General features: G+C 64.3%; 1 protein-coding gene across 1 annotated transcript; it reads right to left on the minus strand.

Annotated features, from left to right (window-relative positions):
* Positions 1 to 225: 225 nt before the first annotated feature.
* ESPL1 (extra spindle pole bodies like 1, separase) lies at positions 226 to 14,015 on the minus strand. The gene is given in 32 exon segments (XM_075133619.1): positions 226 to 352; positions 355 to 426; positions 429 to 523; positions 591 to 628; positions 630 to 756; positions 851 to 934; positions 1,017 to 1,132; positions 1,250 to 1,354; positions 1,444 to 1,535; positions 1,538 to 1,598; positions 1,600 to 1,614; positions 2,233 to 2,388; positions 2,487 to 2,609; positions 2,695 to 2,822; positions 2,937 to 3,121; positions 3,267 to 3,480; positions 7,956 to 8,111; positions 8,191 to 8,554; positions 8,640 to 9,766; positions 10,116 to 10,225; positions 10,552 to 10,708; positions 10,826 to 10,954; positions 11,158 to 11,329; positions 11,476 to 11,595; positions 11,684 to 11,818; positions 11,925 to 12,064; positions 12,161 to 12,305; positions 12,510 to 12,654; positions 12,872 to 13,114; positions 13,278 to 13,471; positions 13,703 to 13,839; positions 13,940 to 14,015. Coding segments are annotated over 32 exon segments (5,190 nt in total). The 3' UTR covers positions 226 to 323.
* Between the last annotated feature and the right edge of the window lie 950 nt (positions 14,016 to 14,965).

Raw genomic sequence — 14,965 nt, forward strand, 5'->3', positions numbered from 1 at the left:
CGGGGGGGGGGACGGAGGGAGACGGGGGGTAGAGGGGGACGGGGGGGGGACGGGGGGGGGGGGGACGGGGGGGGGACGGGGGGGGGACGGGGGGGGGGACGGGGGGGGACGGGGGGGGGACGGGGGGGGGACAGGGAGGGAGACAGGAGGGAGACGGGGGGGGGACAGGAGGGGGACAGGAGGGTCACAAGGGGGAGGGGACAGGAGGGACCCGGGGGGGGGGGGACAGGAGCAAAGGCAGCAGCTTTATTGTCACGCGAGGCGCAAATAAAAACACTTTTGTTAAACGAAGTCGCCCCCCGCGGGGCCGGGCCCCCCCGCCCTCACTGCAGGCAGACGGGCAGCCCGTAGGCAACGGGGCCGCCCCGATGAGGTGCTTGAGCCTGGGGGCTTGGCGCGCCTGGGCGACGTGGGGCAGGAGCGGGCGCCCGAGCCCCCCCCCAGCCAGCCCCGCAGCAGCGCCTGGGCGTAGCGGTCGATGTCCCGGTCCGTCACGTCCCACAGGTTCCCCAGGACGAGGGGGCTGGAAGGGAGGAGGGCGTTAGACCCGCGCCCACCCCCAAACCCCCCCAGCCCCCCCAGCCACGCACCAGCCGGCCATGATGTACTTGAGGACGATGCCGGAACCCCTCCAGGCTGCCGCGGACGGCGAGCGCGGCGCTGCTGCAGCCGAAGAGCAGGGCGACGGCGCGGCAGTCCAGCCGGGCGATGGTCTGTCCGTCCAGCAAGCGGGCGCCCGCTCCGTGTCCCGCGTAGCTACGGGGAGAAGCAGCCCCCCCCGCCCAGGGTGAGCCCCGGCTGCCCTCCTGCCCCCCTTGGGGGTCCCCACGCAGCCCCCCGCCATGCTCACATGTAGAGGTCGTGCTCCAGGAGCGCTGCCTGCATCTGCGCCGGGCTCGGGACGGCTCCTGTCACCCCCCTCCAGCCGGGCTCGCTGCGGGGGAGCCGGTGAGAAGGAGTGGGGGGCACAAACCACCCCCCCAACCCCGCAGCCCCCCCCCCAGATCCCCACCCACCTCTCGAACCAGCCCCGAAACCGCTCCTCGGTGCCCAGGAGGTTGCTGTGCGGGTTGAGGACGTAGAAGGTGCTGCTGGGGTTGACGCCGCGGCGCAGCACCGAGCCTGCCCGCTGCTGCAGGGGCAGGGGGGAGACGCGTGGGTCCCGGCCCAGCGCCAGGTTTGGGGGCGGGGGGGTGGGCTCCCCCAAACCCTGGGGCTGGGGTACGCGGGGGTCCCCCCATCCTCTCACCTTCTGCGCCAGGGAGTAGCTGAGCAGGAAGCGCAGGGAAGGGAGCCTGGTGACGGGCACGGCCCGCAGGCACCCCATGCTCTCCCAGGGCAGCTTCTGCAGGTGCTGGAGGGAGGAGGAGGAGGAGGAAGGTGTGAGCGGGAGGGAGGCAGCGGAGCCGGGGGGGGGGGACGAAGCGGGAGCAGGGGCCTCACCTTATCCAGCACCAGGACGAGGGAGCCGCCGGGCTGCTTGGCGCAGGCTCCCCGCTTCTCCACCGCCTGCTGCAAGAGGAGCTGAGCCTCGCGGGCTGCGCCGGGCAGAGGCCGAAGGCCAGGGCTTGCACGTCGCAGGGGGCGAGGAGGGGAGCCGGCGTTCAGCACCACCTGCGGGGAGGAGGAAGGGGTGAGCGGCGGCAAAGCAGGGGTTCAGCTCCCCAAAATCCTGCACCCCCGGGCAGCATCCTGCACCCTGGGTACCACCCGGCACCCCTGGGCACACCCAGCATCCCTCAGCAGCATCCTGCACCCCTGGGTACCACCTGGCATCCCTGGGTACCCCCCAGCACCCCTCAGCAGCATCCTGCGCCCCTGGTACCACCCAGCACCCCTGGGCAGCATCCTGCACCCCTGGGTTCCACCCAGCATCCCTCAGCAGCATCCTGCACCCCCAAGCAGCATCCTGCACCCCTGGGTACCACCCAGCACCCCTGGGTACCACCCGGCATCCCTCAGCAGCATCCTGAACCCCTGGGCACCACCCAGCACCGCTCAGCAGCATCCTGCACCCCTGGGCACCACCAGCACCCCTGGGCACCACCCGGCATCCCTCAGCAGCATCCTGCACCCCCAAGCAGCATCCTGCACCCCTGGGTACCACCCAGCACCCCCAGGCAGCATCCTGCACCCCTGGGTACCACCCAGCACCCCCCAGGCAGCATCCTGGGGGTGAGCGGCAGCAAAGCAGGGGTTCAGCTCCCCAAAATCCTGCCCCAGCCCGGGCACCTTGAGCAGGGTGGGATCCGAGTCCCTCCAGCCGCACCGGCGGAGCCGGGGGTGCAAGTGGGCGGCTTCCTCTGCCAAACCGGGCTGGGGGTCGGTGGGGATCAGGGCACCCCTCCAGCAGCCCAGCACCTGCGTCTCCAGGGTCTCGATGAGGCTCTGCAAGAGGTCAGAGAGTCACCGGAGGGGTCCGGACCCCCCCCAATCCTCTCCAAAATACGCCCCACGTCGAGGCGCAGGGTGTTTTTCCCCCCCACCTTCATCCTGCGGTCCAGCTCGGAGCGGCGCAGCCACCAGTCTTGCTTGTCCGTGCAGCTGTTGGTTTCCTTCTGCTCCTTCTGGATGGCGTCGAAGTCGCTCAGCACCGAACGCAGCGGGGCCTGGGGGAGGGAAGGGAGCCGTGATCCGAGCCCCGAGCGTGGCTGGGCTGCCCCCCCCCCTCCCTTCTCCCATCCCCGCGCTCACCTTGTCGGGAGCGACGGGGATGCGGATGGTCACGGGAGCGGTGTCCTTCTCCAGCCGTGTCAGCAGCAGCGTGTCCCCTCCGGAGCCAGGCTGGATGCTGGCGAGGATCAACACGCAAACCGTCACCCCTGAAAAAAATCAACACCCGGACCTTAAGGACAGCCCCAAAAGTCACCCACGCGTCACTCAGCACCCTTCTGGATGATGAGTTGCCTGGTTCCGCTGCTCACATCAGCCCTTACCGCTGGGGATCTGCTGCAGCTGCGTCCCGAAGCCGTCCCGCACCTCAGACCCCAGCCCCGTGGAGCTGAACATGAAGAGTCTCTCCAGCTCGGCGAGGTGGTGGCTGCGCTGGGCAGCGCTCCCCTCCTGCAAGGAGAGCCCTCGGAGCCGCTCGGCCACGTCCCCCGCCGACTTCTTTTCTTTGCTGCGGAGGGAAAAGCAGTCAGGGTGGGGGGGGGGGGGGAAAGAACCACCCCAAAATCACCTTTGCTGGAGCTCTGGTGGTGTTGGATGAGCCCCTTCCTCCATGATGCTCTGGGGATGAAGGCGGGGGAGACTGAGGGACTCACTGAATCTTCCTGTGGATGACGCTGAGCAGCTGATGGCGAGTGGTGACGGAGACCGACTCGGAGAGCAGGTACGCGGTGGAGAGGGGGTCCTGGTTGCCCAAGGACAGAGCCAGGAGCTGGCAGAGCTGGCTGTAGAGCACACCGGGAGGGCAGTGGCTGATGGCGTTGAAAGCGTCTTTCAGGAGCTTGAGGACTGCGTCCAGCGAGGAGACACCTGGAAGGGACAAAGCAGCAAAACCCCGGGGCAGGATCAGCCGCCGAGCCCTCGGGCAAGGCTCCGAGCAGAGGGGACAGACGTGGCGTCCCCAGCACGGCCACCAGCTCCCAGTCCAAGACCAGCATCCCACACGCTGGAGGCTCAACAGAGCAACCCCATGTTACCCTTGGACAGCAGCCTGTCGCCCACCCAGCCGCTCACCCACTCTCCCTCCACGGGAAATGGTGAAGAAATAGGACAAACCCCCCCACCCCGGGTCAAGACAAAGACAAGGAGGTTGCTCACCAGTTACCAGCCCAGCCAGAACAAACCCAATTTGGGGAAAATCAACTTGTTACCAATTAAAATAAATTTGGGCAGAAAGCAGTGTCCTCTACACTCGCAGAATGGATGTGGCAACCCAGACAGAGCTCCCACAAAAAACACGCAGCCACCCAGGCCGGGGGCTGCGGGGCCTTTCCCTGGTAAGGGGTGGCAGTGGTGAGAAGAGCTGTGTGAGGTGGGACCCAGCGGATGATCTGCTCAGCCTGGCGGCAGAGCCACAGGAGGCCGTAGAAAGGTTAAGGACCATCAGGGAGGTGGGTGAGGGAACCTGGAGCACAGGTTATTTTTTTTCCTCTCTCCTTCCAGTTGTGGGTAACAACATTGGAAGAAAGAGATGGACCCAGTCTATTAATACATGGCTCCACGGCTGGTGTCACCACCACAATTTGGATCCACGGCTGGTGTCACCACCACAGTTTGGATCCACGGCTGGTGTCACCACCACAATTTGGATCCACGGCTGGTGTCACCACCACAATTTGGATCCACGGCTGGTGTCACCACCACAATTTGGATCCACGGCTGGTGTCACCACCACAGTTTGGATCCACGGCTGGTGTCACCACCACAGTTTGGATCCACGGCTGGTGTCACCACCACAGTTTGGATCCACGGCTGGTGTCACCACCACAGTTTGGATCCACGGCTGGTGTCACCACCACAGTTTGGATCCACGGCTGGTGTCACCACCACAATTTGGATCCACGGCTGGTGTCACCACCACAATTTTGGGTTTTTCAGTAATGGGATGGCCTGCACGGCACCAGGCCTGATGGTGTCGGATGGGATTCACCCCTCTCAAAGTGGGAAGAGGGTCTTTGTTCCCAAAGTAGCGGGGCTCATTGACAGAGCTTTAAACTAGGCTTGAAGGAGGAGGAGGAGAACGTCAGCCCTGCCCGTGACAAGCTGTGGGACGACACGCCGAGGTTAGAGGACCCTCAGCCTGTTGCTCTGGACATGCTGGGTACACTGGAGCACACCTGAAGTCTTACGGAGATGAGCCAGGGGCTCCTGAGGTAACAGGAGCCGAGAGGGAAACAACAGGGAAATACCTCAAAGGAATTGAGGGGTGTTCCTCTAAGAAGGTGACATGGCCAACACGCGACGTGGGCAACAAACAGGAGGAGTTGGAAGCCACCGCGCTGCTAGAAAGCTAAAACCTGGTTGCCATTACTGAAACTTGGTGGGATGAATACCATGACCGGAGCGCGGCTATCGACGGCTACCGGCTGTTCAGAAGGGACAGGCGAGGAAGGAGGGGCGGAGGGGTTGCCCTCTACGTCAAGAAATGGATAGAGCGTGAAGAGCTGAAGAATAGCCACGAGCAGGTTGGAAGCTTATGGGTACGAATTAGAGACCGAGGCCACAAAGGGAACCTCGAGATTGGTGTCCACTACAGGCCACCCAGTCAAGGGGAAGCTATTGATGAAGGTTTCTTACTCCAGCTCCAGGAGGCATCGTGCTCGCAGGCTCTCGTCCTGCTGGGGGACTTCAAACCACCCCAATGTCTGCTGGAAAAGTAGCTGTGGGCGATCCAGGAGACTCCTGGAGCACATGGAGGAGAACTTCTTAAGCCAGGTAACAGACAGCCCTACCAGAGGGGATGCGATACTGGACCCGATGGTCACCAACGCAAGTGAGTTGGTGGGTGACATCAAGGTGGGCGACATCAAGGTGGGCGACATCAAGGTGGGCGACATCAAGGTGGGGCTGCAGTGATCAGGCACTGGCGGAGTTCGCAGTCCTGAGGGATACGGGACAAGCGAAGAGTAAAGGCAGGACCCTGAATTTTAGGAAAGCGAACTGCCAGCTCTTCAAGGAGTTGGTCAACAGGACCCTCTGGGAAACTGCCCTCAGGGACAAGGGAGCGGCACAGAGCTGGCAGACCTTTAAGGACGCTTTCCATAGAGCGCAAGAGCTCTCGATCCCCAGGTGTAAGAAATCAGGAAAGGAAGGCAAGAGACCAGCGTGGATGAGTCAAGATCTGCTGGTCAAGCTACAGAGCAAGAAGGAAAGGCACAGGCAGTGGAAGCAGGGACAGGGATCCTGGGAAGAGCACAGGGATGCTGCCCGGTTGTGTAGGGATGGGGTCAGGATGGAGCTGAACTTGGACACAAAGAATAGTAAGAAGGGCTTCTACAGGTACGTCAGCCAGAAAAGGAAGGTGACAGAAAGCGCACCCCACCCCGATGAACACGACTGGCAAACTGGTAAGAACGGACGAGGAGAAGGCTGAGGTACTCAAGTTTTTCACCTCAGTCTTCATTGACAACCTCTCTTCCCACACCTCTCGAGTGGACGGACCGCAAGGCAAGGACTGGGGGAGCAAAGTCCCTCCCACCGTAAGAGAAGACCAGGTTCAGGACCACCTGAGGAACCTGAACAGACAGAAGTCTGTGGGACCTGACGAGATGCATCCCCAAGTCCTGAGGGAATTGGCTGATGTAGTGGCCAAGCCACTCTCCACGATATTTGAGAAGTCGTGGCAGTCAGGTGAAGTCCCCGGTGACTGGAAAAGGGGAAACACCGCACTCATTTTTAAAAAGGGTGGAAAGGAGGACCCCGGGAACCACCGACCTCTCAGCCTCACCTCTGCGCCTGGGAAGATCACGGAGCAGATCCTCCTGGAAGCTGTGCTGAGGCACATGGAGGACAGGGAGGTGATGCCAGCCAGCCAGCATGGCTTCACCAGGGCAAGTCCTGCCTGACCAACCCAGTGGCCTTCTGTGATGGAGTGACTACATCGGTGGACATGGGAAGAGCTACAGATGTCTATCTAGACCTCTGTAAGGCCTTTGACATGGTCCCCCACAACATCCTTCTCTCTAAACTGGAAGGTATGGATCTGATGGGTGGACTGTCCGGTGGGTGAGGAATTGGTTGAATGGTTGCACCCAGAGGGTGGTGGTCAAGGGCTCAATGTCCAGATGGAGATCGGTGACAACTGGTGTCCCTCAGAGGTCCGTATTGGGACCAGTGCTGTTCAATATCGTCATCAATGACACAGACAGTGGGATCGAGTGCACCCTCAGCACGTTTGCAGGTGACACCAAGCTGCGTGGTGCGGTCGACACGCCTGGGGGACGGGATGCCATCCAGAGGGACCTGGACAAGCTGGAGAAGTGGGAGCGTGTGAACCTCATGAGGTTCAACCAGGCCAGGTGCAGGGTCCTGCGCCTGGGTCGGGGCAGCCCCTGGTATCAGCACAGGCTGGGGAATGGAGGGGTGGAGAGCAGCCCTGCCGAGAAGGACTGGGGGCACTGGTGGAGGAAAAGCTGGACACGAGCCGGCAATGTGCGCTCACAGCCCAGAGGCCAACCCCATCCTGGGCTGCATCACCAGCAGCGTGGCCAGGGGGTCGAGGGAGGGGATCCTGCCCCTCTGCTCCGCTCTGGTGAGACCCCCCTGCAGGGCTGCGTCCAGCTCGGGGGTCCCCAGCACAGGACAGACAGGGACCTGTGGGAGCGGGGCCAGAGGCCACGAAAACGATCAGGGGGATGGAACAGCTCTGCTGTGAGGACAGGCTGAGAGCTGGGGTTGTTCAGCCTGGAGAAGAGAAGGCTCCGGGGAGACCTGATTGCAGCCTTTCAGTGCTTAAAGGGGGCTCATAAGAAAGGTGGGGAGAGACTTTTTAGCAGGGCTTGCAGCGACAGGACGAGGGGGAATGGTTTTAAACTAAAAGAGGGGAGATTTAGACCAGATCTAAGGAAGAAACGTTTTACCCTGAGGGTGGTGAGAGCCTGGCACAGGTCGCCCAGAGAGGTGGTGGATGCCCCATCCCTGGGAACATCCAAGGTCAGGTTGGACGGGGCTCTGGGCACCCTGCTCTGGTTGGGGATGTCCCTGCCCGTGGCAGGGGTTGGACTGGATGAGCTTTAAAGGTCCCTTCCCACCCAAACCGTTCTGTGATTCTATAAAACACAGACAAAAATTAAAAACTCCTTCCCCCAGCGCCAGGGAGCAGCCCCCCCTCCTCCTCAGCTGTTTCGCCCTCTGCCCGTACCGTGCTTTTCACCCATTTTAAATATGTTTTTGCAGAGGTACCACCGACTTCACCCACAGGCTCAGCTGTGGCTTTCCTCCTCCCCCCCCCCCCCACAGCTCCCCAGCGCCAAAACCTCCCCACCCACACCGTGCCGGGTGCTCACCGCCAGCCGTGGGCAGGGCGGAGGAGAGGGGACCTCGCAGGGGGTCCCCGCTGCCCGGCCGCTGCGCTGTCGGGACGTCCTCACCGGCCTCTGGCTGCAGGACCTCGTGCTCCCCGTCTGCGCCCTCCTGCCTGCGCCGAGGCAGCCGTCTCCTGCCTGCGGGAGCTGCTTAGGGGTGCACGAAGGCAAGACCCCCCCCCCCCCCCCCCGTAATCCCTGGGGTAACCCAGCTCACCTAGGGCTCCCTCCTCTTCCTCGGAGACCTGCAAGACCTCGAAGCTGATCTCAAGCTCTTCCTCCACTTTCTCCTCTTCCTCAATAGCCCTCAGAAGCTCCCGCTCTTCCTCCGCTTTCTTGCCAGGAGCCTTGCGGGTCGCCCGTTCCCTCTTCTTCTCCGCAGCCCCGGCTCGGCAGGCGCCCGGCGGCCGCCCTCTCCGGGGCCGAGCAGCGCTGCTCTGCCCTCTGAGCCCCAGCGAGCTCGCCGGGGACCCCGTGGATTTGGGGGGCAGAGCTTTCCGGGTGCAGGATATCTTGCGGGTAGCTGCAGGGGCCAGCCCCGCTTCGGGATCCTCCATGTCACTGTCATCGCTGAACGTCACCTAAAGCGGAGGGACGGGGAGGGGGGGGGGCGTCGGGGCTGGCACCAGGCGCGCCGGGCTGCCCCTCGCCCCCCTCCCCACTCACCTTTAGGCGAGACTTGACCCTCCCCAAGGCTTTGGGCGCTCGCAGGAGCCGGGATTTGCCGGCCGGCGGGGAGGATTCGCTGAAGATGGTGAAGGGAGTCCTGGGGCCGGGGGCTGCGCGCGCCTTGGCGGGGGGACAGGTTTTCTGGTGCGGGGTGCAGGGCACCGTCACCGGTCGGATGACGATGGGGGGCACCTCGCTGTCCGAGTCACCCAGAGCAAAGATGTCGGCGTTCGGCGCAGCCAGGGGCTTCGCTCTCTGGCTCTTCTTCGCTCTGGGCTTGGGCACGGCGGGGGCCGACACCGTCTTGGTTTTGCGCCGTTGGGGTTGAGCCTTGTCCGTCTTGAGGGTCCGGGGCACGGTTGCCACTTCGGGCTCCGCCGGGGCCAGCATGGGCAGCTGGCAGGTCCAAGAACCGGCAAAGACGCCATCCACGGAGTCACCGTGCTTGGAGGCCTGGTGGCAAATGGCAACCATGGCTTTGGTGAGCAGCAGGCTGGCCCTGGAGACCTCCAGGCTGGGCAGGTGGGGTCTGCAGGACGCTAGGAAGGTCAACCCCGTCTCCAGCTCCTCCTGCAGCTCCTCCGCCGACCGGGGGCTGGCCAGGCTCTGGAGGGCCAACGTGGCGTAGCCAGTGGCCACCAAATCATCCAGCAGCTCCAGTGCAGGCAGGTCCTGGCCGACGGAGCAGCCCCACAGCTTGTCTCGCAGCGCGGCGGCAAAGCGGGTGGCCACGGCGGCGCAGCGCGGCAGCACGGCACGGATCAGACCCAGCCCCTCGGCCGCGCTGCCCGCTGCCAGCTCGCCCTGGGCGCAGGAGAGGAGCCAGCGCAGGCAGAGAGCCGAGAGGGTCAGGTCGGAGCAGAGGCAGCACGAGCAGGCTGCCGGGTGGGTGAGGAAGGCCAATCTCTTCCTCCTCTCTGGCTTCAGCTCTGGTGAGGCAGTGAGAGCATCCGCCTTCTCCCGCCCGCTCACTGTGGCCACAAATTCCAGCTCAGGGCCCTTCAGGAAACCCTCCTCTTCCCCGGGGGGCTCAGAGGTGGGGTCCCGCGGCTTCTTGCCCTCGCATTTGCCCTTCCTGGGCAGGATCTTCGTCCGGCCTTTCTGCTTCTCGCTGGCTTTAAACTCTGCGGGCGGAGGGGAGGGTTATTTCGGTGTCCTCCCTGCACAGCCCTCCCCCAGCTCCCGCCGCAGCCAGCCCGAGGAGGGGTGCGGGAAGCCGGACTCAAGGTTTCTGCTTTCCCCAGCTACGCCTTTATCGGCTGGAGGAGTCGCTCGATGAGCCAAAACAAGGCTCGGAGTCACCCCCCACCTCTGCACCCTCCTGGGTGACAGGGATCGGTTGCTCCAGCAGCATCTGCACAAGCAAATCTTTCACCCCACCCCAAAAGAGGGGTCGTCCCTGGCACTGCCCGGGCTTGGGGTTCACCTCAGCCTCCCCCATTCCCTTCCTCCAAGCCCGGAGAGGGGACTCACCGGTGTCGGACTCCAGGAGGAAGAGAGCCTGCTGGAGGTTGAAGTGGCTCAGCTCCAGCTCGCTCTGCTGCAGCTCCAGCTGGGCCTTCAGCACCAGGAAGGAAGCACACCTGGGGGGGGGGGAAACCAGCCCTCAGAGCCCCCCCACAACGGCCGTCGCTCCGTCCCCAGGGCCAGGCGGGAGGGGAGGCAGGTGGGCAGCGAGAAACAAGCTCACGTCTGACCTGGCAAGCTGGGATAACACAGCCCAGAGCAGCTGCTTGCTCCAGATCAAGCTAAGAAAGGGTCAAACCCTCCCACCAGGGCCAGTCCCCCACCAAGGGACACAGCCACCAGCGTCCCCTCCCTGCGGCCGCAGGGCAGCTCATTCCCAAACCAAGCATCCCCCAAGCTCAGGGCCAGTCTGTGCCGCCGCCGCTCTCCACGCTCAACTCACCACCGGATGGTTTGCAGTTTCGTGGCCAGCTTGACGGCCTCCAAGCAGAAGGCTTTGGCGTTACACACCACCGCCAACCTGCTGAGGAGAGCCACCAGGCGCTCCGAGCAGGCCAGCGTGTCAGCCAGCACTTGCCACTTCAGCAGCAGGTTGTCCCCTGCGAGGAAGGACGGGAAGGTGACCGGAGCTGTTCCTCCCGGAGAGGCAGGCAAGGAGCCCGACTCTTTCCAGAAGAGCAGTTGGGTTTTCGGTCCGCACAAGCAACCGGGCTCACCGTAATCCACAAACTGGACGTCGGATGCTGTTGTCTGACAGCCCAGTACGTCGCTGCCCATCATCAGGAGGATGATGCTGCGGAAAAGCTTGTGGGCTTCGGTGAGAGCCGTCTCGGGTGTCTTCCACCCTGCGTGAGGGCGGTCGTGGGTATCGGCACCAACCAAGACCCTCCCCAGCTCCAGCACAGAGCGACTCCCCCCAAATTCCCTCTCCTCACCCCAAACGGGCTGGTTTGGAGAAACCCAGAGGTGAAACGTTTGCAGGGAGCTTCACGCGTGACCCCTGTCAGCCTGGTGCTCACCAGGAGGGTTTTAAACAACTTTAACTCACCTTGCACAAAGATCTGCTGCCGGAGCTCCGGCGAGAGGCGGGCAGGGGTGAGGCTCAGGTAGACGGCCGCCAGCTGAAGGACGTGGGCTCGCAGCAGGTACCAGACCTTCGTGATTTTTTTCAAAGCCGGGTTCTGGAGCACCCCCAGCAACAGCGTGAGACCCTCTTCAATCTGCAAAGGGAGAAAAAGAATCACAGAGTGTCTCCATGCCCAAAGTCTCGAGCAAGAGAGTATTGGGATAGAGCCAGAGCTGCTGCAGTCCCCTCTTGCTCGCTGACACTACTTCTGGGGCAGAAAAGGGTTTTTAGGAGCCTTACCCGGTGGTTGACGCAGCACAGCTGGCTGCGGAGCAGGAGGCAGGTTTGCTGCAGCAGCAGGTAGGAATCGTCACTGCTGTCGGCTTTCTGCAGGCAGGACTCCGTCTCCTCCAGGAAAAGCTGGAAACCACCACACCGGCGTGAGGGCTGCATCCTCGGGGATCGACCGAGCTCGTCCCGCGGCCCCTTCCCTCCCTGCCAGACTTACCTGGGCGTAGCCGGGACATTCCAGCTGGAAGAGCAGCTTGGTGACCTGGCACAGGGCGCCGGCCGTGCCCAGGCTGTCCCCGAGTGCGCCGCAGAGGGCTCTGACCAGGAGGTAGCTCTCCACGGCTTGCAAGGGCTGGGGGCAGGAAAACCCCCACGGTTACACTCAGAGACCACCTCAGAGGGACTACGGGTGCCTGGGGAGGCCACCGTCCCGCCGGCCACCTCCCCAGCAGCGTTACCTTGGCCATCAGCTTGTAAAGAGCTGCCAGGAGGTGCAGGGAGGCTACGGTTTGCTCGAGGCTGCGCACAGCCGGGACGCCCCGCGTCGCCAGGAGCTGCTTCCATAAGGCGAAGGCGTCATCCAGGGTTTTGGACAGAGCTGAGGGCACACCACGGGTCTGAGACACCCTGACCCAAAACCAGGCGCTCCCAGAGAGCCTTTTCACGAAGGGACCAACCCCGCCAGCGTCCTCACCCGTCTCCGTCGCCAGGTTGAAGGAGATGCCGTCGTACAGGAACCTGTCCTCCAGCAGCTTGCCTTCGTAGTTGAGGTCATTGGGCTCAAAGTCATCCAGGTTCTTCAGCCCCTGAGCTTTGGCCCTCTGGTCCCTCTCTATGCTCTGCAGCGAGGGAGAAGGCAGCGGCGATGCACGTTAAGAGACGCCGCGGGGTTTCCAGCGGGGTCTGGGTGGCTTCTGGTGGCCCCGGTGAGCGTTGCCAGCAAGGCTGAGGAGGGCACCCGATACGTGCACGGAGCCCCATGGCGTTTCCAGATCGGGACACGTTTTGGCATCCCACAGCCCCTCTCCGCCGCCCCCACCTACCTTCTCCAGCTTGGACTCCAGGGTGCAGATGTAGAGCCAGAGCAGAGCCTGCGCCCGGTCGTCAAGGAGCCGGTCCCGGTTCTGGGCGCTCCTGGGCACCAAGTCAAGCAGCCGCAAGGCTTCATGGACGCAGTCCAGGGAGGAGCTGCCGGAGAGAGGGATTAGAAACAGCCTTCTGCCCCCAAAAACCCCTGAAGCATTTTAAGGGGAGGGACAAATACACCCCAGGACCCCAAACAGAACAAACAGCCAGAGCAATAACAACTCCAGATCCTTAAAACTCCTCCTGAGGACCCTGAAATGCTCCTTGGGGACTTTCGGGGACACAGGGAGGTGATCCCGGCGCGCTGGCGTCCACCCACCAGTCCGTCTGCTGGGCGTAGCTGTGGTAGCACAAGACCTGGGCCAGCTCCGTCAAGCCGATCGCTCGCTCATGCAGGCGACCGCTCTCCTCCGAGCAGATCTCCAGCAAGTCGCAGAGGACGTTGTAGCGTTCCTGGCCCGTGTCGGCTCGAACGGTCTTGTAGGCCTTCAACTCCGCAAAGAGAACGGTCACCAAGGTCTCCGTGTCCAGGCTGTGTCCCTCCAAACCTTCCTTCAGGGTCCTGGGGGAAACGGGAGCTGTGGGGGGTGGGGGGAGCTCTGCGCAGAGCGCAGTGGAGACGGGCACGTCTCGCAGGGAGAAACATCCTCATTTTACCAGTTTGGGAATCGCAGTTCTCAAGACATCCACCCCCCCCAAGCACCGGGCAGCCTTCCAGGTCTTACCGTAACCGTAACTCCTCGGTCCCCCGTTTGGCAGCATCCGTTTTGACTCTGACCCAGAGGGAGACGGGCTCTGCCAGCAGCTCCCCGACCCGGCCCCGCAGCGCGGCCAGCCACTCCGCCGCACACGCCAGGGCTCTCTCCAGCCGCCCCAGCTTGCGGTAGCTTTCTACCTGCAGCCTGAAGCATTTGTGCAGCTGCGGGGAGAGCACAGAGAACCGGCTTCAGCGCCTTGTGGGAGCAAAATCCCTGCCTCCCGTCTCTCGTACCGCAGCCTCCTTCCCTGCCTGGGCGAAGGGAAGACCTTGGAGCAGGGAATTGTTCCGGGAGCAAAAGCTGGTCCCATTCTCTCCTTTGCTCCCCCGGCAGCGGGACCGGACTGTTCAGTTCAGCCCCGTTTCTGCCAGAAGCATCAGACAAGCGCTTACCCTTTCCGGGGGTATCTCTGGAGACGCGTAGGCATCCGCGGTCCGCGCCCTCTTGCAGAAGGGCTCGCAGACGGAGCCGGCTTCCTCATGGAGGTTCTGGTTGTAGAAAATGTAGGCCAGCTTGAACGTGCACGATGCTGCCGCAAGTGAAACCCAAATATTAAAGAGGTGATGGAGAGAGAACGAACCCTTTCTCCTTTTCCAGCCAGGGACGGTCACGCTCTGTCCCGGCCCCACCAGCCACGTACTTCGCGTGGCAGCGAACCCCCTCGGTGCTCCCTGGGTACGCAGACACTGAGCTCCGCGACCACATTCGACCCGAGCCGGGGCCGAGGAGCCGGGTTCGGTCCCACCCGCCACCCCGGTGCCGCAGCCTGGGGGGGACTGTGTGCCCTAGGGGGGCTGGGGAGTGGGGCTGGGGGTCCTGGAGGGGGCCAGGGAGTGGGGCTGGAGGGGGCTGTGTGCCCTAGGGGGGCTGGGGAGTGGGGCTGGGGGGGGGCTGTGGGCCCTAGGGGGGCCAGGAGTGGGGCTGGGGCCCTGGGGGGGGGTCAGGGAGCGGGGCTGGGGGGGGCTGTGGGCCCTAGGGGGGCTGGGGAGTGGGGCTGGGGGCCCTAGGGGGGCCGGGGAGTGGGGCTGGGAGGGGGCTGTGTGCCTATGGGGGCCGGGGAGTGGGGCTGGGAGGGGGCTGTGTGCCCTAGGGGGACCGAGGAGTGGGGCTGGGGGCCCTGGGGGGGCCAGTGAGCGGGGCTGGGGGGGGCTGTGTGCCCTACGGGGGCCGGGGAGTGGGGTTGGGGGGGCTGTGGGCCCTAGGGGGGCCCAGGAGTGGGGCTGGGGGCCCTGGGGGGGGCCAGGGAGCGGGGCTGGGGGGGGCTCTGTGCTCTAGGGGGGCGGGGGAGTGGGGCTGGGGGCGGGCTGTGGGCCCTAGAGGGGCCCAGCAGTGGGGCTGGGGCCCTGGGGGGGGCCAGGGAGTGGGGCTGGGGGGGGCTGTGTGCCCTACGGGGGCCGGGGAGTGGGGTTGGGGGGGGCTGTGGGCCCTAGGGGGGCCCAGGAGTGGGGGGGGGGGGGGCTGTGTGCCCTACGGGGGCCGGGGAGTGGGGTTGGGGGGGGCTGTGGGCCCTAGGGGGGCCCAGGAGTGGGGGGGGGGGGGGGGCTGTGTGCCCTAGTGGGGCCCGGGAGTGGGGCTGGGGGGGGGCTGTGGTCCCTAGGGGGGCCCGGGAGTGGGGTTGGGGGGTCCCTAGGGGGGCCCAGGAGTGGGGCTGGGGG

This window comes from Calonectris borealis, chromosome 30 (assembly GCF_964195595.1).
Source record: "Calonectris borealis chromosome 30, bCalBor7.hap1.2, whole genome shotgun sequence".
Taxonomy (NCBI): domain Eukaryota; kingdom Metazoa; phylum Chordata; class Aves; order Procellariiformes; family Procellariidae; genus Calonectris; species Calonectris borealis.